This window comes from Cynocephalus volans, chromosome 6 (assembly GCF_027409185.1).
Source record: "Cynocephalus volans isolate mCynVol1 chromosome 6, mCynVol1.pri, whole genome shotgun sequence".
Taxonomy (NCBI): domain Eukaryota; kingdom Metazoa; phylum Chordata; class Mammalia; order Dermoptera; family Cynocephalidae; genus Cynocephalus; species Cynocephalus volans.
Genome location: NC_084465.1, coordinates 26,790,929 through 26,814,871, shown reverse-complemented (window position 1 = coordinate 26,814,871; position 23,943 = coordinate 26,790,929). Strand labels below are relative to the sequence as shown.

The 23,943-nt window shown below is 45.0% G+C and overlaps 1 protein-coding gene across 1 annotated transcript in view; it reads left to right on the top strand.

Moving 5' to 3' along the window:
• The first annotated feature begins 4,401 nt into the window (after window positions 1–4,401).
• STRIP2 (striatin interacting protein 2) overlaps window positions 4,402–23,943 on the top strand; it is a 41,570-nt gene continuing 22,028 nt past the window's right edge. Inside the window, exons 1-13 of the mRNA XM_063099671.1 lie at window positions 4,402–4,574; window positions 10,132–10,201; window positions 13,331–13,405; window positions 14,575–14,709; window positions 15,940–16,060; window positions 16,858–16,926; window positions 17,134–17,240; window positions 17,877–18,004; window positions 18,944–19,147; window positions 20,361–20,596; window positions 20,842–20,907; window positions 21,627–21,690; window positions 22,530–22,601. Of these exons, the coding sequence (XP_062955741.1) occupies window positions 4,446–4,574; window positions 10,132–10,201; window positions 13,331–13,405; window positions 14,575–14,709; window positions 15,940–16,060; window positions 16,858–16,926; window positions 17,134–17,240; window positions 17,877–18,004; window positions 18,944–19,147; window positions 20,361–20,596; window positions 20,842–20,907; window positions 21,627–21,690; window positions 22,530–22,601 (1,476 nt within the window). The 5' untranslated portion in view covers window positions 4,402–4,445. The remainder of the gene's footprint in view (window positions 4,575–10,131; window positions 10,202–13,330; window positions 13,406–14,574; window positions 14,710–15,939; window positions 16,061–16,857; window positions 16,927–17,133; window positions 17,241–17,876; window positions 18,005–18,943; window positions 19,148–20,360; window positions 20,597–20,841; window positions 20,908–21,626; window positions 21,691–22,529; window positions 22,602–23,943) is intronic.

The following is a 23,943-nucleotide window of genomic DNA, read 5'->3' as shown; positions in this document are numbered from 1 at the left end:
TTAAAAGACAAATAAAATATTCCTAAAATGTATTCTTGTCTTCAGGGTATTCTTGTTTCTGTGAACTAGGAATTCAGAGATGAGAGAGGCCTCTGCACAAAGTTAGAGAGCCTGCTGTAGGGCAAGGATGTGAAAAGTTGAAGCAGTTACCGAGAGGCATGTTTGAATTACCCTAACCAGACCCTTATTCCATGCTGGGCCACTCCACTAATAAAATATCATGTGTTCTTCTGCCTCAGACACACACACACATACACGCTGGCTGTTTTTGTAAAGAACTTGCCTTCTCAGAACCACCACCCTGGGGAGTTAAGGACTATGGACTTAAGACAGAGAAGCTAAAGCATGGTTTCAGGTTCCCCAAGCCCTCTGTGCTGCCCTTAGCTGGACAGCACAGGAAGTCAGCATCTCTGCAGTATGGGAACAAAGGACCCTGACACCCAGAACCTGACTACAGCCAGACAAAGGGAAGAAAGAAATGAATCAAGGAGTGGTATGTCTCTAAATCAGGTTTCCTAACTAAATCAGTGACCAGAGGATGAATCCAACTGCCTGTTCTTTCTCAACTACCAGTACCGTAGCCATCTTTGGGTAGTTTTCTAATAGCCACCTTTAGACAACTTAAACTAGTTCTACATCCTGTGTGCAGGATGTTTTATTCCCTCTTAGAATCTTCTGCCACTTTGACTTCTATTTATTTAAACTAAGGGTCACGGTTAGAATAGTATAGGCAGTTGGCAATAGCTCAAAGCTGGTGCCACTCTAGTTAAGAGGAGAATGCAACAGCTAGCAATGAAGCCCATGAATCAGGGGACAGGATTTGCTCTCCTGCAGCAGGGCTTTGACTCTTCTTTTGTGAAAGATGGAAACTTGGGTGCCTGGGTCTTAGTTTCAGACTCACAGGGTAAGCCTAAGCTGCCCACTGCCATGCAAGTGTCTCCACCTCACAGTATTGTGGAAAGAGCTTGAACTTTGAATCAGGCTAACCTGGGTTCAAATCCCAGCTCTACCATTTACAAGCTGTGTGACTTGGCCAACTTACATAACTACTCAGCCTCAGTTTTCTTGCCCGTGAAATAGATAATGCTTATTTTCTAGGGTAAGGATTTAGTGACCTGATGCATAAAGAATGCTGCTTACAGAACCTGGCACACAGCTTACTGCATAAACATAATTCCTTGTCTCAGTCTAGTGCTCTGCAGGCTTCATTGTATCATTACACCCACATGTACCCTTTACAGGGGAGAGGAGCGTGTTCTATCCTTTTTCTACTATATTATCCTAGCTTCCTAATAATCCTCAACAATCCATGTACCTTAAGACTTCCTACATCTTATTTTTAAGCTTTCTCAGTGTCAGGTGCTGTCTATTTAATCAAGTATCTGACCTCTGTGAATTAAAGTGGCAGGCTTATATAAGGGTACTTCAAAAAGTTAATGGAAAGATTCATATTATCTTTTAATTCTATTTTTCCACAAACTTTTTAAAGTACCCCAGTATGGGAAAAGGGGTATGTTTGATCCTTGTTACTACACCTATTTATACCTCCAATTCTCTGCCAGCAGCCTGAGTTTTTGGACAAAACCTTAGGTTTGAGACAAGGGAAATTGGTAGTGTAGGTTTTTAAATAACTTTAAATTTAAAAATAACTCAGCATTGGAGCTATTTCCACAAAATGGAAAGACTTGTAGACCAGCCCTAACTAATTAGCTCCCATCTATACTTACAGGTGCCTCTGTGATCAGTGGTATTGATAGTTGTTACTCCTTTGTTGACAAATAAGCTAAGAAGCTATGTGCCAATTCCATGGCCTATGGTTTAAAATTTTTCAGTTAATCTCCAGTTTCTTGTACTTCTTCAAGTTGTTTCCAGATATCTTCTTCCTTAGGACAAGTTCTGAACATCTGGGCCTATAATGAACAGATAAATGTCTGATCTTCACTATCTTCCACTGGGGTATGGAAAAGATCATGGATTGAGGTCTCTCTTTATGTTGATTCTTCGCGATCTCCAAAGCACCAATTTTTCCAATCCCTTCTCTGAAAGTAAAGCCAGATGGAGCGCTAGGCTCAGCAGCTTGCTTTAGATACAGGCCAAAGGGAGATAGAGGCCAAAGGGAGGACTGAGAGCTATCCTCAGTCCTACTTCCAATCAAGGATCAGTCTCTACCCTTTGCCCTAGGGATAGGCATGAAAAGGAACAATGCCTCAAAACTGGCCACTTCTTTCTGCCGCCACTGTTGGGGATCCTGCTGATGGACTAGGCTCACAAAAAAATATGAAGTTCTGGGCCTGTCAATCCTAGAGCTCTGACCGCTTAGCAGGAGAGGTATGAGGAAGAACAAAGGCAGAATAATGAATTCTTTTTATTAAGAAACCCCAATGGGCTGTGCTATAGCAGGTTTACCACACTGAAGCAGTGATGAGCTATGTGTGGGTTGTGCATTTTAAAGGAGAGTGTAAATTTTTAAGAGTTTAACAAGTTATACCCTGAAAAATATTCCAAAATCAAATCATTTAGGCCTTGAGCCAGGGACTTTCTTGGGCATTCATATCAATTCTGTAAACCAGTGGATCTCAACTGGAGGTTTTGCCCCCCAGGGGACATTTTGTAATATCTGGAGACAATTTTGGTTGTCACAACTAGGGGGAGGGTACTACTGGCATCTATCGAGGAGAGGCCAAGGATTCTGTTAAATATCCTACAATGAATGGGATAGCCCCCTACAGTAAATAATCTTTCAGTCCAAACTGTCAATAGTACAAAGGTTGTGAAACCTTGTGTTAAACATACATAAATGAGGCATATAAAAATGAGTGAAACGTGGCCCTACTTTCAAGGAGCTTATATCCAAATTAGGGTAGGGATGGGAATGGGAGAGGAGAGGGAAGATGGGTGGGGACAGTAAGGAGATGTTGGGGACCAGAGAGAGAAAGGAACTCAGAAAGCTCCAAGGAGTACTCTCTCTCAAGTCTGCCTTGATCTGTCATCTACTAACTAGCAGAGGGAAGAGTGAGGGAAAGATATGGTAAGGAAGGGACACAATTGTCCCTAAGATATGGGAAGGGGGAGTAATTCCTTTGGGCCCCTTGCTTTGGGGATATAGTGGAAAATTTTAGGATTTTGGATCCAGGCAGAGTTGGCTTGACACCAACACAGCCTGAATGGGTTGAACAGGGTCAAAGCAAGGCTTTCAGGAGGAGGTGATAACTAACTAGAATCTTTAAGGAAGAATAGGAGTCAACCAAGAGAACAGGAAGTTTCCTGCAGACAGAGTAGCATATGCAAGACACAGACAAGACAGAATATATGATACTTTGGGAACTGCAAGGAGTAATGTCTATGAGTCCTGATTTCTTCATCAGTAACATTGGATTATTGAAAATAACCTGTCAAGAGAGGTATGATATGATATCTGGAAAGCGTGTAGTGCAATGGCTGGACGGGCAGTACTACAATCCCCCCAACCCCCTTCCTAAAGCAACAAGGCTGTGGAAAGCGATTTGGTCCACCCGTTCACCCTCAGCCTGCTTGTTTGGTGTTTCTATTACCAAGCCAGACTTCCTAAAAACTTATTGCAAGCTGCTTTTTAGATTTAAAAAGGAGAGGACATACCATACAGCCTCGCTTCCCCCCAGTAACACTGAATTCTTAGGAAGGATCTTAGAAAGGAAAGATGAAGGAAGGAAAGGACGGGAGAGCGGATGAGGATAGGGACTTTCTCTCCATACATTTACTCCCCAGCTCACATCACGAGGAAGGTGCCCACTACGGCAAGGAAGGGCAGATGACCAGGAGCAGCCTTCAGGGGCATCAGCAATTTCAGTGAAGTTAAAACGCTCCCATCCCACCCCTCAACCCCCATTCTCCCACTCAAGCCCTCCTTCCGGGCGAGATGCGTTCTCTCCAGAAATCTCAGCTTCCCGACAGGGCGAGTCTCTCGTCTCCTGCGATGTCCCTGGCCACCGGCGGTGCCATCCCTCGACTAAGCGGGATGGGGGATGTGTGCAGGAGCCAGGATTTGGGGGTCCGGGTCTGTCGTAACGGGGAAACGGAGACTGCAGTGGAGCAGGGGGCGGAGACTAGAGCTCCCGCCTGGGAGGGGGTGAGTGCTGAGGGACACCGAGAAGCAAAGCGATAACCTCCTGAGCTCAAGGTCCAGAATTCGGGAGGTGCAGCCGGGAGCCAACCTCGAAGTCTCTGGCTACCCGTAACGCCGCAAGACTGAAAGGAAAAAGAAAAAAAATCCCTGAATGAGCCCCCACCTCCTCGAGTCCCGCTCGGTCGAGCAGCCAATCGCGCCGCAGGGCGGGGCTGCGGAGGGGGCAGCAGCCAATAATGGTGGAGGGGCGGGGCCTGACTTCGGGCGCGCGGCGGCCGGCTCGCCCGGGGCAGAGAGGGCTGAGCCGCTGCGGGCAGCCGTTGGGCAGCCGCTGGGCACCGGCATGGAGGACCCCGCGGCGCCCGGGCTCGGGGGCCCGCCAGCCAATGGGAACGGCAACGGAGGCAGCAAGGGGAAGCAGGCGGCGCCCAAAGGCCGGGAAGCATTCCGAAGTCAGCGGCGGGAGTCGGAGGTGAGGAGTCCGGAGAGCTTCGTTTGGGGCCGGGAGACGCCGGCGGGCGGGAAGCAGCGGCTGAGGCGATTAGGCTGAGGTGATTCGGCCTCGGCCCGGTAGACCCCCGGCGCGCCCCGCGCCGCCCACAGGAGCGGCGCCTGCAGCTGAACTCTGGTCTCTGCAGCCTCGACCCTTCGCCGCACGTCTCCTGCCGCGGGTCGGCAGCTTTCCAGCCCTCTGTCCTCTCCCCGGGGTAGCGAAGGTGTAGTGCGGTACCGAGCGTACCAGACACTTCCCGAATATGTATCTCACTTAATCGCTGCAGCCCCCTGAGGCAGGAATTCAGGTCCCAGTTTGCAGAGAAAGGAACAGGCGCGGAGAGATTAAGTGACTGGCCTGAGAGGTGGGAGGCAGAGCTGAGCCGCGGCAGAGAAGGGTTGGCGAGGCGGGCAGCCGCCCTTCCGCTCCCGGGCTGCCTGCGGCGCGCCCCTGGGAGACCAGACTGGCCGCGCGACTTCGGCTATACCCCTTCCCTGTCCTCCCCCCCACGTGGCGTTTAGGAAACGCCTTCCGCGGAAGTCGGGCCCCTACCTGTGTAAAGGGTTAAATGAGACAGAATTCAGGCAGGGGCAGTACAGGAGTGGCTATTTGGATGGAACTGTCCCAGGGTACAAACCCACAGATAGGGGTATGAATGTCTGAGCCTCTTCCTCCTCTTCTGAGAAAAAAAGAAATCCTAATTGGGAAGATGAAAAGACTGAATTATTATCACACCCCCGCACCTTCATCCCCCCAGTTTCCATCAACTAGCCAAGAGCAGGATTGGATCTGAGCCGGGTTCGGGAGAATAGACCACAAAATGTCAGATGTGGAAGGGTCTGCAGAGCTCATTTGGTCCAGCCCTTTCATTTAACAGAGGTCAAAGAGACAGAAGTAACTTGCCCAAGATCAGACATCTGGCATAGTGAGTGGCCGAACACCAAGCTTTGGGGTCAGTCAGACCAGGTCTTGAATCTCAGCCCCACCACTTACTATTCTGTGACTTTTTTTTTTTTTTTAAAGATGACCAATAAGGGGATCTTAACCCTTGACTTGGTGTTATCAGCACCACGCTCAGCCAGTGAGCGAACCGGCCATCCCTATATAGGATCCGAACCTATGGCCTTGGTGTTATCAGCACCACACTCTCCCGAATGAGCCACGGGCCGGCCCCTTCTGTGTGACTTTTGACAAAAAGTCCCTGACACTAACTCTCTGAGCTCCAGTTTCTTCATCTGGAAAATGGGGTTAATACTGCCTGCCTCAGAAGGTTGTGATAAAGTCAAAATGAGATAACTGGATATAAGATGTTTAGTGCAGGCACAGTGCATGTAATTGGATAGTGCATAGTAGCTCTTAGTACTGTGTTACTATCATCAAGTGGCAGAGCTGGTACGAGAAGCCAGGTCTTTGGTGTCCCAGTCCGTGGTTTACCATTTCAGTACCATTCCACAGTTTCCAAAGTGATTTCATTACGCTTTCCATTTTTGATACAGGCAGAGTAGGACCCCGTCCCATTAAAGATAGACGTGGAGGAGGTGAAAAGACTGGCCCAAAGTCTCCACCTTGTGGAGGGGGAGTTCATTCAGCCCTCCTGCCTTGCTGGATCACTTCCACCACATCATCTCCCTCCTTGCCTCAGTACAAATCTGGTCTTTTAGGGCACCCTGTCTCCTTCCTCCAGAGACATTGTTAATGCTCAAATTTGGAGGGCAGGGAATGAGTCATTCATTAATTCATCAATTAGTTATCGAGGCCTTTCTATATGTCAGGCACTGTTTCAGGTGCTAGTGATACATCAATGAACAAGACAAGGTTTTTGCCTTTGTGGAGCTAACATTCAAGTAGAGGTGGGGAGACAGAAGAAGAAGAGAAATAAATAAAATAATGCAAGTAAATAAATAAAATAATTTCAGTCCCTGCCCGTATCTCTCTTCTGAAGTAGGAGACCTGTTTTCCGCCTATCAAATCTTCCTTCAAGAAAGAAAAATTTTGCTTTTTCCAGTGAGCTCAGTGTCCATAGACTCGGCTTTTCACATGCACTGCGGTTTACCTGCTGATTGCAGCTGCGCTCCTCATATCTGGAAATGAACAACTGCAGTGATCATTTCTATTTGGTCTCATTGCCTGCCAAAAGGCTGGCTGGAAAGATTAGTTTTCCTGCACCTTCCACTGTATCAGGAGAGTTGCTTTTTACCTGTCTGTACATCCCCTATCACCAACAGTACCCAGGTGCCAGATCTGCTTTTCCTTCCCTCCCTCTTTTTACTTTTCAATGGAAGACAGTCCTTAGGGGAGATGGTTTTCTTTCCGCTATAGGGCTTCTAGTGAATTGCTAGAAGAGAATTACTGTTGGCACATATCAAGAGAGCTTCTTCATACATACATCAGTGTGTTTATAGGGGCACTGTTGACCTACGCTTTCCCAATGGCTTAGTGTATGAACACCCCAACCTAAAAAGGAAGATAGAGAATAATTGTTTGCTTAATAAAAATTCTTAACCTAACAAAAGGATTCACCTCAGTACTCTTTTAAGCAGATCTCCGGTTTATTGGTTCTCAAGGTCCTTAACAGAGTTTTAACTGGTCTGGCAAATGAGAAAAAGTCAGGGCATTGAAGTGAGTTTTTCTAAAATTTAGTTCAATATATTAAATTTAAAGGACATATACAATTTAAAACAGTGTTTTTCAAACTGTAGGGTGCAGCTTGTGAATTGGGACCAACATTATTTTTTAAGAAATAGAATAGTAGAAAATATCAGCACCTCACATACAGTAAGGATAAATATTTTGTTAAATTTTTGTTCTGGGCTTGCTGGTTACTAAATTGGTTAGAGCACAGTGTTATAACACCAAGGTGAAGGGTTCAGATCCCTGTACTGGCCAGCTGCCAAAAAAACCAAACAAATTTTGGTGTGTGTGTGTGTGTGTGTGTGTGTGTGTGTGTGTGTGTGTGTGTGTGTGTGTGTGTGTGTGTGTGTGTGTGTGCTGGACATGATATAAAATGTATTTATTATTTTTCCAAAAAGTTTGAAAAACACTTTTTATTTTTATTTCTTTGCTGGGTTTTTTGGGGGGCGGGGGGGGGGGGGCTGGCCGGTAAGAGGATCTGATATTTATTTTTTGGAAAACACTATTTTTAATGACTTTTTTTATTCTGAGATTTTTGTCCTTCCCATTTTGGGGGGTATTAAACTTTTCTTTTTTGAAATATATATATAAAAAAAAAAGTTTTTTTTAAAGTTCTTATCAGACTAAAACACCAACAATCCTATGTCATTCCTCACCCTCCATCTTCGTTTTTTCCTACTGGTCCCTGTAATCCAAAAGTTTGGAAATCTTCGCTATAGTGGATTTAAACATGATATGCCTTGCTGACAGTGTAAATTGATACAGTGGTTTGGGGAAACAACTTGTCATGTACAAAGAACCATAAAAATATTCATACGGGGGCCGAGCCCGTGGCGCACTCGGGAGAGTGCCGGGCTGGGAGCGCGGTGACACTCCTGCCGCAGGTTCGGATCCTATATAGGAGTGGCCGGTGCACTCACTGGCTAAGTGCCGGTCACACAAAAAAAAAAGACAAAAAAAAAAAAAAAAAAAAGAAACCATAACAATAAAAATCACAACTATCTAAAATATTCATACGGTTTGGTGCGTTAATTCCCTTTATAAAAATCTATCCTTAGGAAAGATCCTAAATATTAAAAAATTATAAGCGTATTATAGCTTTATGCATTTGATAAAGAAAAATTAGAAATGACTTAAATGTTCAACGATAGGGAACTGGTTAAGTAAAACAATAAATATCCATCCATTTATACAACCATTTAAAGTGATAGTCATAATATTAGAAGAATGCCTTTATAATATAATATTAAAATTGTAACTAGAGTAAGCACCCACATAGTGCTACCAAATGCTAGGCAGTATGCTAAGTGCGTTTCCTAAGTTAACTCATTTAGTCCTTCTTACAAGGACCCTATGAAGGGAGTCCTATTTTTACCCTCATTTTACAGATAAGAAAACTGAACAAGTCGTTTTCCCACAATTCCCTGACACCAACTGGATGTCCTACAGTTCAGCTCAGTTCAGTTCTGACACTAACTACCCAGAGTTAGCTCAAACCCTACAAGTTAAGTGTTCAGTTACATAAGGCTGCTTCCCCTTTAGATGCCAGCCACAGGTGGGGTCCCCAGGCTATCCGCACATCTGCTTGGCCATCTACAAATTCAGGGGGTTACCATGACCTCCCCTTCAGGTTTGATAATTCCCTAGAATGACTCACAGAACTCAGGAAAGCATGTACTTGTGCTTACAATTTTATCATAAAGGATACAACTCAGGAACAGCCAAATGGAAGACATTCATAGAACAAAGTATGGGGCTGGGGTGGTGCAGAGCTTCCATGCCCTCTCTGGGGCACCACCTTCCTAGTACATCCATTTGCTCACCAATCCAAAAGCTGCCCAGGCCTTGTTGTTTCAGGATTTTCATATGGTGTTGCATTACCTAGGCATGATTAAACCACTGGTCACATTACTGAATTCAGTCTCTAGTCCTCCCCTCCCTGGAGGTGGGGTAGTGCTGTAATTTATACCCTCAAATCATATGCTTGGTCTTTCTGGCAGAACCAACCCCTCTCTTGAAACTTTCTAAGGGCCCACCATGAGTCACCTCATTAACATAAATTCTGGTATGGTTGAAGGGCTTGTTATGAATAACAGGTACTGCTATCACTCAGGAAATTCTAAGGGTTTTAGGAGCTCTGTGCCAGGAACCAAGGGCAAAGACCAAATATATTTTTTATACCACAGTGAAGCACAGAAAGGTTAACTTGTCCAAAATCACATAATATGTGACCTAGCTGAGATTCATAATTTAAAAAATTCATATGTATTAATGTATACTGGAAGAGAATAATACTCCAATGCTTATAGAGATTAGAGGGTAGGATTAAATTAAAATATTTTTAGTAGGATTATAAATTTATACATACATTTTAGGAAATCTAGCCTTTACTACAACTTGAAGTGGAAATGCTTCCTTATTTGACCATCCTAAAGCTGTGAAATATTAAAGCTGTAGAAACTCTTTTTATAGATGAGAAACTGCACAAGATTTGCCGCAAATCATACAATGGGTAAATGACAGAACGAGGCTAGAATCTAGTTCTCCTCTTTTGTTTTTGTCCATTCATTTTTCTAGAGATCAGCTAGCTGCTCCTGTGGTCTTTGCTTATGTAGATTAGACATGGGCACAGACTGTAATTTTCTTATGTGTCCACAATCCTGCCCTTTACCCAGACTTTTTGATTCTGTACAGGAATCCTGAGCCCCTCCTGGTACTGAGCCTCAAGTTTTGGCTTTGAGGAGGGTACCTGTTGGATGAAAGGCCCAGATAGGACTCTCCTAGCTGCCTCTCTGATCTAAGCTTGGTCTCCAAGAGGGGAAGAAAATGAAATGAGGGTATAACCTGCCTTGGCAATCTTTTTTCGCAAGTCACCTCAGTTAACAGAAAAATTTCCCCATTACAGGGCTCTGTGGACTGCCCCACTCTGGAGTTTGAGTATGGAGATGCAGATGAGCACGCAGCAGAGTTGTCAGGTATGAGGTGGGTGGGTCAACAGGAGTGGAAGAATGGCCAGGAGGAGAGGAAAGGGGCCTGTGATCTCCCCTGCAGCTTGTCTGTTCTCAGCAAGTGGTTATTGAGCAAAGACTGTTCTCCACATTCCTTTTTCTCCACCCTCCAGTGGTAAATATATCTTTGTGTGCTTTCACATTTCTTTTTGTGAATTCTCCTTGGCTATGGTATTCTTCATTTTTTCATTCTATCACTCTTTCCTGCTCACCCTTCTTTATTTTCTTTTGGTGAACTCTAAACTCAGTTTTCCCTCCACCTTCTTCCCATTCCTCCTCTTTCTTTTCCTGTCACCCATATCTTTGCATGCCTCCCTCCTTCTTCTACTCTCTCTTTATCCCATTCTATCTGTTTCTCCTTTATCTCCTCTACCTCCATTTTCTCCCCTTCCCCTAACACCTGCCCCTTATTAAATCTCAGCAATATCTGAGGAAAAACTCTATAGACAACTGGCCAGCCAAGCAAGGCTGGGTGTGTCACCTGCATCCACCGTAGTGGAGCTCTGCTTGGATATCTTTGTGAGTTGGGCTAAGTGATCCCATTCTGCTTTTAGTGCTGGGTTGCTTCTCTCTGGATTTTTAGCTCAGGGTAAATATGATCTCCTCACATCAGCAGCCTTCATGATACACATGCTATGAATGCCAGTTATTAATAAACAAGCTTTGAGTGGAGATGGTGTGAAAGTTAAATATTCTGTCATATGAATATATGACAATATGGAAGTGACACTTTGAGACATGCTTTTTCAGAGAATAGAGACAAACATTTCTAAAGAAGTCCTTATGAATAAACACGGGGAATAAATTTTGTAATGAGTGACAGAGAAAGAGAAAACTAAGTTTAATAACCAACAAAGGATTAGAATTCAGAATATGAATATATACATATATAAAAGGGTACTTCAAAAAGTTCATGGAAAAATAGAATTAAAAGTTAATTTGAATCTTTCCATGAACTTTTTGAAGTACCCTTATGTACAGAGAGAACAGAGAGGTGACAAACCTAATAGAGATGCGGGCAAAGAATATGAATAGGACTTCATAGAAGAGAAAATCAAATGGGTAATAAATATGTGAAAAGATGTTCAGGTTCACTAGTAAGTGGGGAAAAGCAAATTGAAATAATGATATATTATTTCATAATCATCATATTACAAAACTTAAAAGCCTGGAGTTAGTAGGGTGCAAAGAAATTAGTACTTTTATACACTGCTAGGCATGTGGGAGCAGAGTATAAAATTAGAAAGCAGTTTGGTCATATCTAGTAAAGTTGAAGATGTACACATATTATTACCCAGCAATTCTACACCCAGATGTACACTCTAAAGGTACTTACAACTGGGCATAAGAAAATGTACAAAGATATTTATTGTGACCTTGTTTATAGTTGTGAAAAATTGAAAACAACCTAAAATGCCCATTAGTAAAGGAATGGATAAACTGTAGCTTATCAGTGTGGTAGGCTACTGCATAATTGAAATAATTGCTCTGTATCAACATGCTTCAATATCAATAAATGCTAAAAACAAAGTTGGGGAAAGAAACAGTGACATAATTTATACAATATGATACTGCTTGGATAAACATTTTTAAAACAGAGCAATATCATATGTTATTTACAGGCACATGCATATAGTAAAAGTATAAAAATAGGCATGTGAAGGATACATAACAATTTCATTATAGTCGTTACCTCTAGAGAGGAATAGACTGGGGAGCAGTCTGAATTAAATATGACAAATGTTAACATTTATTTAAACTGGATGGAAGATACACATGTGCCTTAAAAGTATTCTGTACTTATCTGTATATGAAAATCCATAATCTAAAATTTAAATATAAAATAAAAAGAACAAAACCAAAGTTCAGTACCTAAGAGCCTTGTTCACATTTCTGAGCAGGCTTGTGGTGCTCTACTCTTTATAGGGGAGCAGGGGACAGCTGGCCAATACAGGGATCCGAACCCTTAACCTCAGTGTTACAACACTGCACTCTAACCTGCTTAGCTAACTGGCCAGCCCCAGAGGTGCTCTACTCTTTAAAAATGTATGTCCACATTCTTCACTAACAACTGAAGAATTTAAGATTCAGAGATGGGATTTGCTTCTGGTTACTCCCAGATTCCGGAACTCAGGACTAAAAAGCGCTGGCTCCCAGACAAGATGTTTCTCAACCATTAGACATCTGGCTGGAACATAAGTGAATTTCTTTTACTTCGTGAATTATCTGTGACCTAGTTAGGTCTCCAGGAAGGGTCTCAGGTAAGGAACAGATTTCTAAGGAAATCTGTTCTATCACTATTGTCTCCTTGATTTCAATTCTTCTTTTTCTATAAGATGAGGGTGCAGATATAATGTTCTAGAGAGAGTGTGTGTGTGTGTGTGTGTGTGTGTGTGTGTGTGTGTGTGTAGGAAAGGGCATTTTTATTTCTCATAAGCTTTCTGCATTTTATATTGAGAGGCTGCTGTCAGCGAAGTTAGATTTTCCTGGGCATAGGCAGCCCTTTGGCAGCCATAGCTGCTCTCTACATGGTTTGATGCTGCCTCTGCCTGGGTGGCCGTGGGCAGGAACCTAAACTACTATACCCTTTGAGGAAACTCAGCAGGGAGAGAATGAATTGTCTTCAACCCTGAAGAGCCATCTAGCACTTTCTTTTCAGCTCTTACCCTGGCTTCCTGATTAATACAGGATCTTGCCTCTAAATTTCAGGGGTTGTATTGCCCTTCTCTTCCCTAGAGATAGGATAGATAGTTCCAGTCTTGGTTGACAGAGTGGAAGGGGTTGCAGCCCTGAGAAACAGGAGTGATGTCATGAAGCCCTCTGTGCTCCAACCCTCCTGGCCCTCACCAAATGTTGAAGGCTGCCTTCTCTGCCGCAGCAGCCAGCTGGCAGGAGGAGGACAGGTTTGATGGTTTAATCACCCAGGGACACAAGTGGCTATTTTTAACTGCTCTGAAAAGAAGGAAGCTGGCTCTGGATTGAATTGGACACAGGAATGTGTTGGAAGCTTTAGCTCTTTCATGCTACTCTCTCCACTCCAGGCCCCTTCTTTAAGGGTCTCCTGAATGTGACTCTGTTCTGTCTTTCTTACCACAGAATTGTATAGCTACACTGAAAACCTGGAATTCACCACTAATAGGAGGTGCTTTGAAGAAGATTTCAAGACTCAAGGTGATCCCAAACCCTTACTTCTAGAGACCTGTTTTTTTCTCTCCACGATATCTCAGCCTGAGCTAGTAAAAGGCTAAAACAAAGTATGGTCCTTCATCTTCCCTAACCATATACCCTTCCCTTCTTGTATACGAGATACAGGGTTCCTTATATCTCAAGTGGAGAGGCCATGGGTGGAAGCAGGAGAAGCCTGGGCTGGGTCCCTTTTCCTGAAATACAGGGCCAGGAGAGCAGAGGGATGGTGAGGTGGGGCTGGGCTAGAACCCTGCTGCCCGATAGAATCCTGTGCCTAGCCTAGTCCTTGATCTTAATGTTTAACCCCTGCCTCCAACTCTGCCCGACTCTCAGTAGCAATTTCATGTGCCCAAACTGTGATACTCTCAGACTTTCATTTCCTTACTTGGTCAATGGCAATTCAGTTTTCAGTTCAACAGATGTGGTAAGTATCTGTTCTGTGTCAGAGATGCAGGAGGCAGAGGTGAAGGTAAATTTGCAGCTTCTACAAACAGCTGTGGTCTGGTAGTAAAGGGGAGATGTGCACATCACAAAACTAGCTGAGGCCAAGAGGAAAATGCTAAGTGTCATAGAATAGTTAGAAAGTGTCTTGTGTCGGGGCCGGCCCGTGGCTCACTCGGGAGAGTGCGGTGCTGATAACACCAAGGCCACGGGTTCAGATCCCATATAGGGATGGCCAGTTGCTCACTGGGTGAGCATGGTGCTGACAACACCAAGTCAAGGGTTAAGATCCCCTTACTGGTCATCTTTTTAAAAAAAAAAAAAAAAAGAAAGAAAGTGTCTTGTGTCAAAACAGAATTTTTGGCTGGAGCATTAGTGAGAAAGAGGTAATTTTATATCGGGCCTGTAAGGATGGCCAGGAATTGGACATGTAGCGAGACAAAGGGAATTCCTTGAGGAAAGGCAGAGAGACAGGACAGTGGAGGTTTTGTGTGAAGGACAGAGGGGATGTTGAATATGAGGCTACAGAGTGAGTTCAGGCCAGAAAATTTTGGGTCCTTTTTCTATCTCTTATTCTTTCTCAGCTAAATAAGGAAAGCTTTTGGAGAGAAGAATTTGTTCAGGGCTGAGATCAAGTGGGTATGTTATCAGGAGCCTTTCTAGGAAGGGATGGCATTGGCTGACACTGGATGTGTATGGCCTTCTATCCCTAGTGCAGGGCAAGGAATGGTTGGAGTTGGAGGAAGATGCCCAAAAGGCCTATGTGATGGGACTCCTGGACCGACTAGAGGTGGTCAGTAGGGAGCAGCGGCTGAAGGTGGCCAGGGCTGTTCTCTACCTGGCCCAAGGTGAGTGAGCAACCTTGCTAGCTTGAGAGGATTGGAGGCTGGGGAGAGAAGTGGTGTTGTCAGGACTGGGATGAGGCAGGCTGTGCTGGGAAAGCAAGGTCCCCTGCCTCTCAACGACAGATCTTATCATGTGCTAGGAGTCAACCTGTGCTCATAAGGAAGATGAAGAGATGGTGCTGAGTGTTGTTCTGAATCCTACTTTTATCATACCAGGATCTCTTATAAGGTTCTTTTTTCCCTAACCTGGGTTGTAATTGTATGTAAAGACTAGCAAGAGGGTCAGTGTGGCACAGACTCACACATGGATTTCTCCATTATTTCTCATTGGCATTTTGAAGGTTCAAGCCAGTAGAGCAGGAGGAATGGATGCTGTGAGTAATTTGGAGATGATCCGAACTAAATGAGATTAATTGGAGAAAGCTTCCCAGAAATCTGTTAACCAGGTTTGGAAAGGGAAATGAGATAGTCTAGCTGGAGTAGTGAAAATAAGCTCTGAAACCATAAATATGAAGATTGTTAGCAGAACCAACTAGGTGGGAGCTAAAAGAAAAAAAAAGTGGACAGGAAAAAGGGTAGACATTGGATGAAGGGAAGACTAGCAAATAAGGCAGTGCCCACCCATATCTCTTGGGTCTGGTGCTCTGGCCAATGTCCAGTTGCCAGTACTTTCACTTTTTTGCCTTCATCTTTTTGTCTCCACAGCCCACACAGGGCAGCCAAGAAGTGTAGAGAATTAATGTGCTCTCCTAGTCCAGCACCCCTCATCCAATGACTGACAGGAGTTAGTGGATAAATAGCCCAACTACTTCACCCCTCTTGGATAGGATAACTCTCAGTTGTGTGTGTTATACTGTTTCCAGAGCTTCACCTAGGATTGCACTCTTTTGGCTGCATTCTCTTCCCTGTCTCATTTCCCCAATTCTCTACTGATGATTCCTGGGATTAATTCCCAAATAAACTACCTGTACTTGAATCCTTGCTTATTTTAGGATCTGTTTCTGGGGGAACCCAAACTTAAGACAGGTGATTGATGAGTACCTTGGACCTAACCCTGGAGAATGCCTCTCCTCTCCCCTGACTCATTCCAGTTCTCAGGGACCCCGCCCTACCTCTGTCAGCCTAATTATTGGACAGGGTATTACCAGAAAGTCTTCAGATCATGAGGCGGAGTGGAAAGAACTGGGATAGGCCCCCACCCCCCGCCACTTTGGCAACTGTCTGGTCTTTTAGGCACTTTTGGGGAATGTGATTCAGAAGTCGATGTGCTACACTGGTCCAGGTACAACTGCTTCCTGCTCTATCAGATGGGGACCTTCTCGGCCTTCCTGGAGCTACTCCACATGGAAATCGAGTGAGAAGCCTTAGGGGAGGACTGGCCTAAATATCCCCCTTCCTTGAAGGGACCTCATGTCCTATGCTGGTTCCCTCACTATAGAGACCCCTGTGGGGAGCTGGGTCTCTCACACCTCAGCCCAAAGCTTGTTGACAGTTCCCCTCCATTAAGCCTTGCTCCCTAGTATTCTGTCCTTCCTCCCTGAGTTTGGCTCTTCAGCAGCTTCTACCCCACATACAGCTTCAATCCTGGGCTTCAGGGCCCTATCCTGGGTAGATTCCCTTTTTATTCAAGCCTTTTCCTTCAGCCTAACTCTGGACTCTATAAAGTAAACTATTCTACATGACAGCATGACCCAAGAGGGACAAGGTCAATTCCTGTCATTGTACCCAATTCTTTCCTTCATGGGTTATAGCTTTACAGATGGCCTTATCTGCTGTTACCGTTACATGACCCCTTGTTTTGTCTCATGCTCATTACCCAGGAGTTTTAGATAGGATGAACTCCGCTTGTTATTCATTAGGTGTTGCTTAGCATCCCTTTTGTATCCAGAACAATAGTAGGTATGGTATAGTGGGGATTACAAGAAGAGTGGATACCACAGACCCTGCCCTTGCTGTATTCACCACAGATAAGGATTTGCTGAGGTGGCAAGGGAGTTCTATGGGCTCCTTTACCTTAGACCAGTTTCATTAGTGGTTGCAGAGCCAGGGAATGGCAGGTACTCATGTTTGTGTGTATGATAAGTGGGAGCGCAGGGAGGAAAGAAGTCTTATGGGTTCCTGTCCCCCTTCTTTCCCTCCTCCCCATGGCAGCAACAGCCAGGCCTGTAGCAGTGCTCTTCGGAAACCAGCTGTGTCCATCGCTGATAGCACAGAGCTCCGGTGAGTAGGGCTCACTATGGGCTTGAAACAGGGAGATGATTACAACTGGGTTACCCTTTCCCCAAATCCCAGAAGACCCAGATCACTAGGAAGTTGCCCCCTAGCTAATCTCACTGGGTTGGGCTCCCTCAGAGACCATCCCTGAGGTCTCTGACTACAGGCTGGGAACTGAGTTGGGAACCTTTTGTGACCTTTCTGTAACCCCAGGGTGCTGCTGAGTGTCATGTACCTAATGGTGGAAAATATCCGCCTGGAGCGAGAGACAGATCCCTCTAGGTGGAGGACAGCCCGGGAGACCTTCCGCACTGAACTGAGTAAGAAGTGGCGCTTGAGGAAGGGTGGGGATGGGGTGCTGACGGTGGAGGGGAAGCAGAGCATCTGCCCAGGAAAGACATACAGTCTTTTTTTTTTTTTTTTTTTAATTAACATCTTTTCTTTTAGCCTTGGTTTCCTTGATTATAAATGGGAATAGCCATCCCTCTCCCATTCCATCATGAATCCCACATGAAAAAAATCAGTTAAATCACCTTGAAAACTGAGCTCTGTTCAAATGTAAATTGGTATTGTCATCTGACAGGGATAGGATATGAAGGCCTATGGGATTTAAAATATGTATTTATTGATGTGGGAAAGTGAGGTATGATCTACAAAATACATTGAGTCCTTCAGCCAGAAAGTGATACCTTCATTACTGTTACTTCTAGTTTGGCATTCACCCCAAAGTATCACCGTAAGTTCTGGGGACCAAGCCATTTTACCTCCATGGCCTCCCTTCCTGCCCTTGAGGGGCTTCCCTCTAGGGGTTCTCTAAGCCTCCTCAGGACCAAGTACTCCGGGATTTTTCAGGGGAGATGAGTATCTTACTCACAATGTCCAGAATCAGAATTACAGGGCAGGGTTTCAGCGGCTTCATCCTCACTTTCTCACTTGCCTCTCTCCACATTCCTCAGGCTTCTCTGTGCATAATGAGGAGCCTTTTGCCCTTCTTCTCTTCTCCATGGTTACCAAATTCTGTAGCGGCCTGGCCCCCCACTTCCCCATAAAGAAGGTTCTGCTTCTGCTCTGGAAGGTGGTCATGGTGAGTAGCTGATCCTTCCCTTTCCCAGCTCAGCAGGTCAGCAATGCCTTATGCCACTTCAGTTTCTTCTAGTCCGATTCCAGGGGGCTGTCCAGGGGGCTGGAGTTGGGCAGCAGAATAGGATAGCTGTTAGACAACAGCTAACAAGGAGGGCTAACAAGTCTGTCCTAGACGCATCAGATGTTCTTTGTCAGAGCAGGTTACCTGTTTTATTGGATGAATGGGAGATGCCACTTCATGAGTTGGGAGGTCAGTGGCATCTTCCCCTACTAGAGCTGATGTTTCACGAAAAGAACAGTGACTGAAATTTGGGAGATCCAGGTTCTGCTGATACTGAGGAACCTTGAGCAACCCTCCATGCCTCAGTTTCTCCAGCTGTGAAATGTTGTATTTAGTCCTTCCCTTTCTCCAGATAAATAGAAAATTTGCTTAAAAATAAAAAAAATGAAGCCCTTATAAGTATATGGTTGCAGTTTTGTTACTAATTATTCAACTTGATCTTCCATCTCTGGCTGCCATCCCACAGGGCTGGCTGAAAAACATACCCTCTAGGCAGGCCTCAAAGGGGGAACTGCCTTATGACTGCAGAAGAAATTGAATGACTCTGGGGGTTTATGGCATCTATATGTGCTCCTGAAAAAGAGAGAGAGTTTCCTGGTTTTTTTCAGTGGAGGCCACCTGGAGTCCTTTTCCTAACTTCTGGAGATGTTTCCAGCTCTGGATCAGTAAATAATGCTTTATCCTGACCCATGAACTCCTCAAATTGAGAATGATAACCACATTTGCCCCTTCCTGTTTTACTACTTCCTTATTAAGGAGGGTGTCCGAGGGGACTGGAGGTCATGGCTCTTGCTCTCCATCCATGTTTCCATGACCTTGATCTCTCTGACTTCCCTCCCTTCCTTTCTCTTCTCTGCTCCTTTCCTGTTTGCTCCTCAGTTTACCCTCGGTGGATTTGAGCATCTTCAGGTTCTCAAAGTACAGAAGCGGGCAGAACTGGGCCTGCCTCCACTGGCTGAGGACAGTATCCAGGTGGTGAAGAGCATGCGTGCTGCCTCCCCACCCTCTTATACTCTTGATCTGGGGGAGTCTCAGCTGGCTCCGCCACCCTCCAAGCTGCGAGGCCGTCGTGGTTCTCGAAGGGTATGGATTAAAGCAGAGAGGGGTGTTGTTACACTGACTAGCTCAAAATCAAGATTCTAAGCTACTCTGGGTGTGCTAAGAAAGAGCAGTAGATGACCTGGCTCATCCTGCCCCAATTTGGCCCCATGACCAATCTGAAACCTTATAGTCTGTGCTTTGGCGTCTGTCCTCCAGCCCCAACAGGCTCCTGGGCTGTCCTTATGGAACATTGTAATATCACATAATATAGCCATGTCTCGCCACAAGATCATTGGCCTAGACCTCAGTGCCTGGAATTTCCTTAGCATCCTGAACAGTTAGGGTAGAATCCTGGGGCTAAGGACCAGGGCACCTGAGCAAGGCCGCCAGCAAATCCCTGTGCCTGGGGTGAGGCATGTAGGTTTGCTCTGAGCCAGCCACACTCTGGCCCTGGAACCAAAGGCTTACATTTGAGAGATGACTGGTTAGGGTTTTCAGTATAGTCTGCTGTCCTGAAAAGGTCATATTGACAAGTTCCCCTCCCGAGAACTCACCTTACCTCAGTTCACCAGCTACAGGTGACAGGACTAAACAGTCATGCTCATTAATCGAGTCTACATTATCTGCAGTGTGATTTTTTTTTTAACCTTTATTTTTTGTTTTGTAAAGTAATGCTTACTCATTGTAGAAAATTTGGAACAGATATAAAAATGTGATGAAGAGAGAAAAGAAAAAGCACCCACAATCTTAACAACCAGAGGCAGTCACTATTAACTTTTTGGCCTATTTCTGTCCAATCTTTTTTTTCTTTTTGCAGCAAGACTTAAAATTCCAAACTTACTTCTTCCCTCTGCCTAGCAGCAAGCTTCTGTCCTCCTCTTCCTCAGTCAGCCAGCTGGAGAATGCTCAGAGAAGGCAAACTAATTGAATATTCACCTAAGCAGAGCATAATTAGGAGGAAAGTGTTAGCAAAAAAATAAAATAAGCATCAGTGCTTTCTGAAAGCTAAGTAACTATGACTTTGGGATTATCTATGCTTTGTTCTCTGACCATTACTTAAGAGCTGCTTGTCCTGGGATTGGGCCTGGTGGGGACAGTAGGTTTGAGGTGGGGAACGGGATGTTCTCACAAGAGCTGGGTTCTGACCGTATGCTCCCTGAAGTCTGGAAGCCTGTGGGTAAGGGGTGACCTCAGACAAGGATGCCCAGGGTAAGATGTCTGTGTACCTTCCCTCCCCTCTTCCTTCCACCCCCAGCAACTCCTCACTAAGCAGGACAGCCTGGACATCTACAATGAAAGGGATCTCTTCAAGACTGAGGAGCCAGCCACAGAGGAGGAAGAAGAGTCTACAGGCGATGGAGAACGAACCTTGGATGGAGAGTTAGACCTGTTAGAGCAGGACCCTCTGGTGCCACCTCCACCCTCGCAGGTGCCCCTCTCTGCTGAGCGGGTAGCCTTTCCCAAGGGCCTACCCTGGGCCCCAAAGGTCAGGTGGGTTTCATAGTCCCGGGGACCCTGAACTTTGGGGTTTCAATCACTGAGGGCCCAGGGTGGAGTAGTCTATATATCTGGTCTGGCAGTCAGAACTCCTAGGTTTGAAGTTCCCTCTGTTAATTGCTGTCTTCCCCCACTGCTTCAGTCCTCTCGTTGGAGGCGTAGGATCCCAGAAAGTTTCTCTCTCTCAAGGTTTGCTTTTCTTCCCTTTTCTGGGGTTGTTCTCTCCATCATCCTCTCAGACAGAAGGACATTGAGCATTTCTTGGAGATGAGCAGGAACAAGTTCATCGGATTCACCCTAGGGCAGTAAGTGACTGGATGGTCAGAACTGGCTATAGAGTGGTTCTTAGAGGGCCAGAAGGGAAGGTAGCTTGGAATGAGGGATGTTGCTTAGTAGTAATAATACAACCTAGAGTCACCAGGTCATGGGCAATTGCCAGTGACTACTCTGGATTTTTTTCCATGGAATTTTTTCCTTGGGTTCCCTCCAGTTTCCTCAGAGAATATTACGTTCTTAGCCAGGTGTAGGATATTGAGCAACATGTCATTTCCCTGAGTTTCCTTATGAGGGTGTTGGATTAGATGGTCCCTAGGGGCCCTTTCTGCTCTAATGTGCTAAAATTCTATAAAAAAGAGACACGGTCAGAACAGATCCAGTCTTCCCCCATTTTTCCCCACCCTGTTGAATCCTTCCCACTGGCCTCTATAAAACCGAGAAGGCTTTGTTACTGGGGTATCACTGTCAAAAGTGTTATTGGGCTGCATACCCTTTTAAACAGGAACCTACCACTCCCAGACCAAGTGAGTCCCTGAGACTATACAAATCTAATTTTCAGGAACAATTCTGTGAGCCATTGTTATTTTTGTGTCTGAAGCAATTATAGGGGACCCAGAAGCTTGCAGAGGAAGGTCAAGGGTACCAGGGGGTAGATGCTGAAAGTGTCATGGTCCATGTGACTCAAGGTGGCATTGGTAGTTCTCTGTACTTTTGAAGGTTATGATCTGGTGTGTCTGACCTTTCACAGGGACACAGATACCTTGGTTGGATTACCCAGACCCATCCATGAGAGTGTGAAGACCCTAAAGCAGGTGACCAGGGTGGGCTCTCAGTCTTCAGGGATAGGGAGCCATCAAGGCAAGTTGGATTACCAGGGTTCTGGGTACTGAGTTGGGCTCTTCTATTAGACACATTCTGGACCTTCTACATTTCCCCTGTAGGCCTTTTGGCCAAATAGGAAAAATCAGGTCTCTCCCTTCTTACCCAGTTTTCTACATTTAGATAGATGAAAAAGTTCTTTCTTTTTTTTTTTTGCAACTGGCCATGCAGATATCCAAACCCTTGACCTTGGTGTTACAATACTGTGGTCTAACCAACTGAGCTGACCAGCCAGCTCCATTCTCTTCTTCCTCTCATTCCTTTTCCCTCTTCCCATCCTTCTCTTTCTCTTCCCACTCCTTGCTTCCTTTCCTTTCACTTCTCTCTCCCCATAGGTCCACTAACTTCCAAAGACCCAGGATTGAGTAGGAGTCTGCTCTACATCTGTTGTGTGTGTGAGCACAAAGAGTATGGAATCATCACTCCATACATACATGCACACACATCAATACTCTCAGGGCATTGGTCCAGGGGCAAGGGCCTGTTCTTAGGTTCCCCTTGCACATTTTTTGAAAGTAGATGCTTAGGTATTTGCTGGACTTCAACAAAGATGGGAACATGGAATAAATAGAAACACCGAGTGTAAAGTACTTTGCTCAGTGCTGATGATGCAGAGGTGATTAAGACTCCTGCCTTCTGAGAGTTTATATCTATTTGGGCGACAGACCCATAAACAGAACATTTCCTTGTCATTGGGGAAGATTATGTAAGAGGCTGGTACACATATGATTGATGCCCTCAGCCCTTGTTGATGTTTTCTTATCTTCACCAGCACAAGTATATCTCCATCGCAGATGTGCAGATCAAGAATGAAGAGGAACTGGAGAAGTGCCCCATGTCTTTGGTAAGCTAAGGGGGTCCTGCACAGGAGGAGCGTAGAAGAAAATCTGTCTGTAGTGCTGTCACAGAGCATGTTTTCATGCATTCATTCAGCTCATTGGGCTCTTACTGTGGGCTAGGCAAGACAAAAGTCCTGCTTTCACAATATATTAAACTTGGGGAAGAAAGATAATAAACAATTAAGTCAACAAGACTATCAGAGAATGGTAGATACAGTGAAGAAAGTTTAAATAGAATGACATGATAGAAGCATCAGTAGACTACTTGAATTCAGGCAGTCAGAATAGGCAGGCCTCTGAGAAGGTGATGTTTAAGCCAGGATCTGAAGCACAAGAAGGAGCCAGCCATAGGAACACCAGGGGAAAGAATATTACAAGCAGAGGGAACAGCCATAACAAGGGTAGTGAAAGAAAGCTGGTGTGGCTGGAGCACATGGGCAAGAGGTGGGGTTGTAGAGGTGGAGTCACAGAGGTTGGCCTGGGGCCTTTTTACATAGGACCCATAAGCAAAGGTAGGGAGCTTAAAGTTGGTTCACAGTACAAAGGAAGTCTTTGGAGAATTAAGGAGGGGGGTGACATGATCTGATTTATGTTTTTGATAACTATGGCTGCTGTTTAAAGATTGGACCAGGAAAGATTGGAAGCAAGGAGATTAGTTAGGAAGCTCTTGAAATAGTTAAGGTGAGAAATGATGGTGACCTGGACTGGGGTTGTAATTATGAAGATAAGGAAAAGTGAATGATTTGGGGTTATATTTTGGAGGTATAGCTGACAAGACTTAGGTTGGATGTGGACAGAGAGGCAAAGTGAGGAATCAAGACTAAGTACCATTTGCCAAGATGGGGAGGAATATCAAGAGTTCTGTTTTGGTCATACCAAGTGCTAGATGCCCATTAGATACCAATGTGGAGCTGCGAAGCAATTAGATAGATATGAGTCTAGACTCCTAGGGAGAGGAATGGCTTCCAGAAATAAATCTGGGAGTCATTGACTTATAGACAGTGTTAAAAGCCATAAAATGGCTGGGATAACCCCAGGGAGGGAGTAGAGAAGAGGATGGAACCAGGACAACGCCCTGGGGCACACCAGTGTGTTGAGGGTGGGATGAGTCAGGAAAGGAGCCAGAAAAGAAGATAAAAGAAAACACTCAGTGAAATGGGAGTAAATCCAGAATATTGTGATATCATCAAAGCTGAGAAAAGAAAGTCTTTCAAGAAGAAGGGAGTGATCACCTGGTCAAATGCTGCTGATAGATGGCACATGATACAAAACCAAAGTTCCCATTGGATTTGGCAATGTGAAGATAACTGGTGACCTTGATAAGGACAACCACAAGTGAAGTGGTGG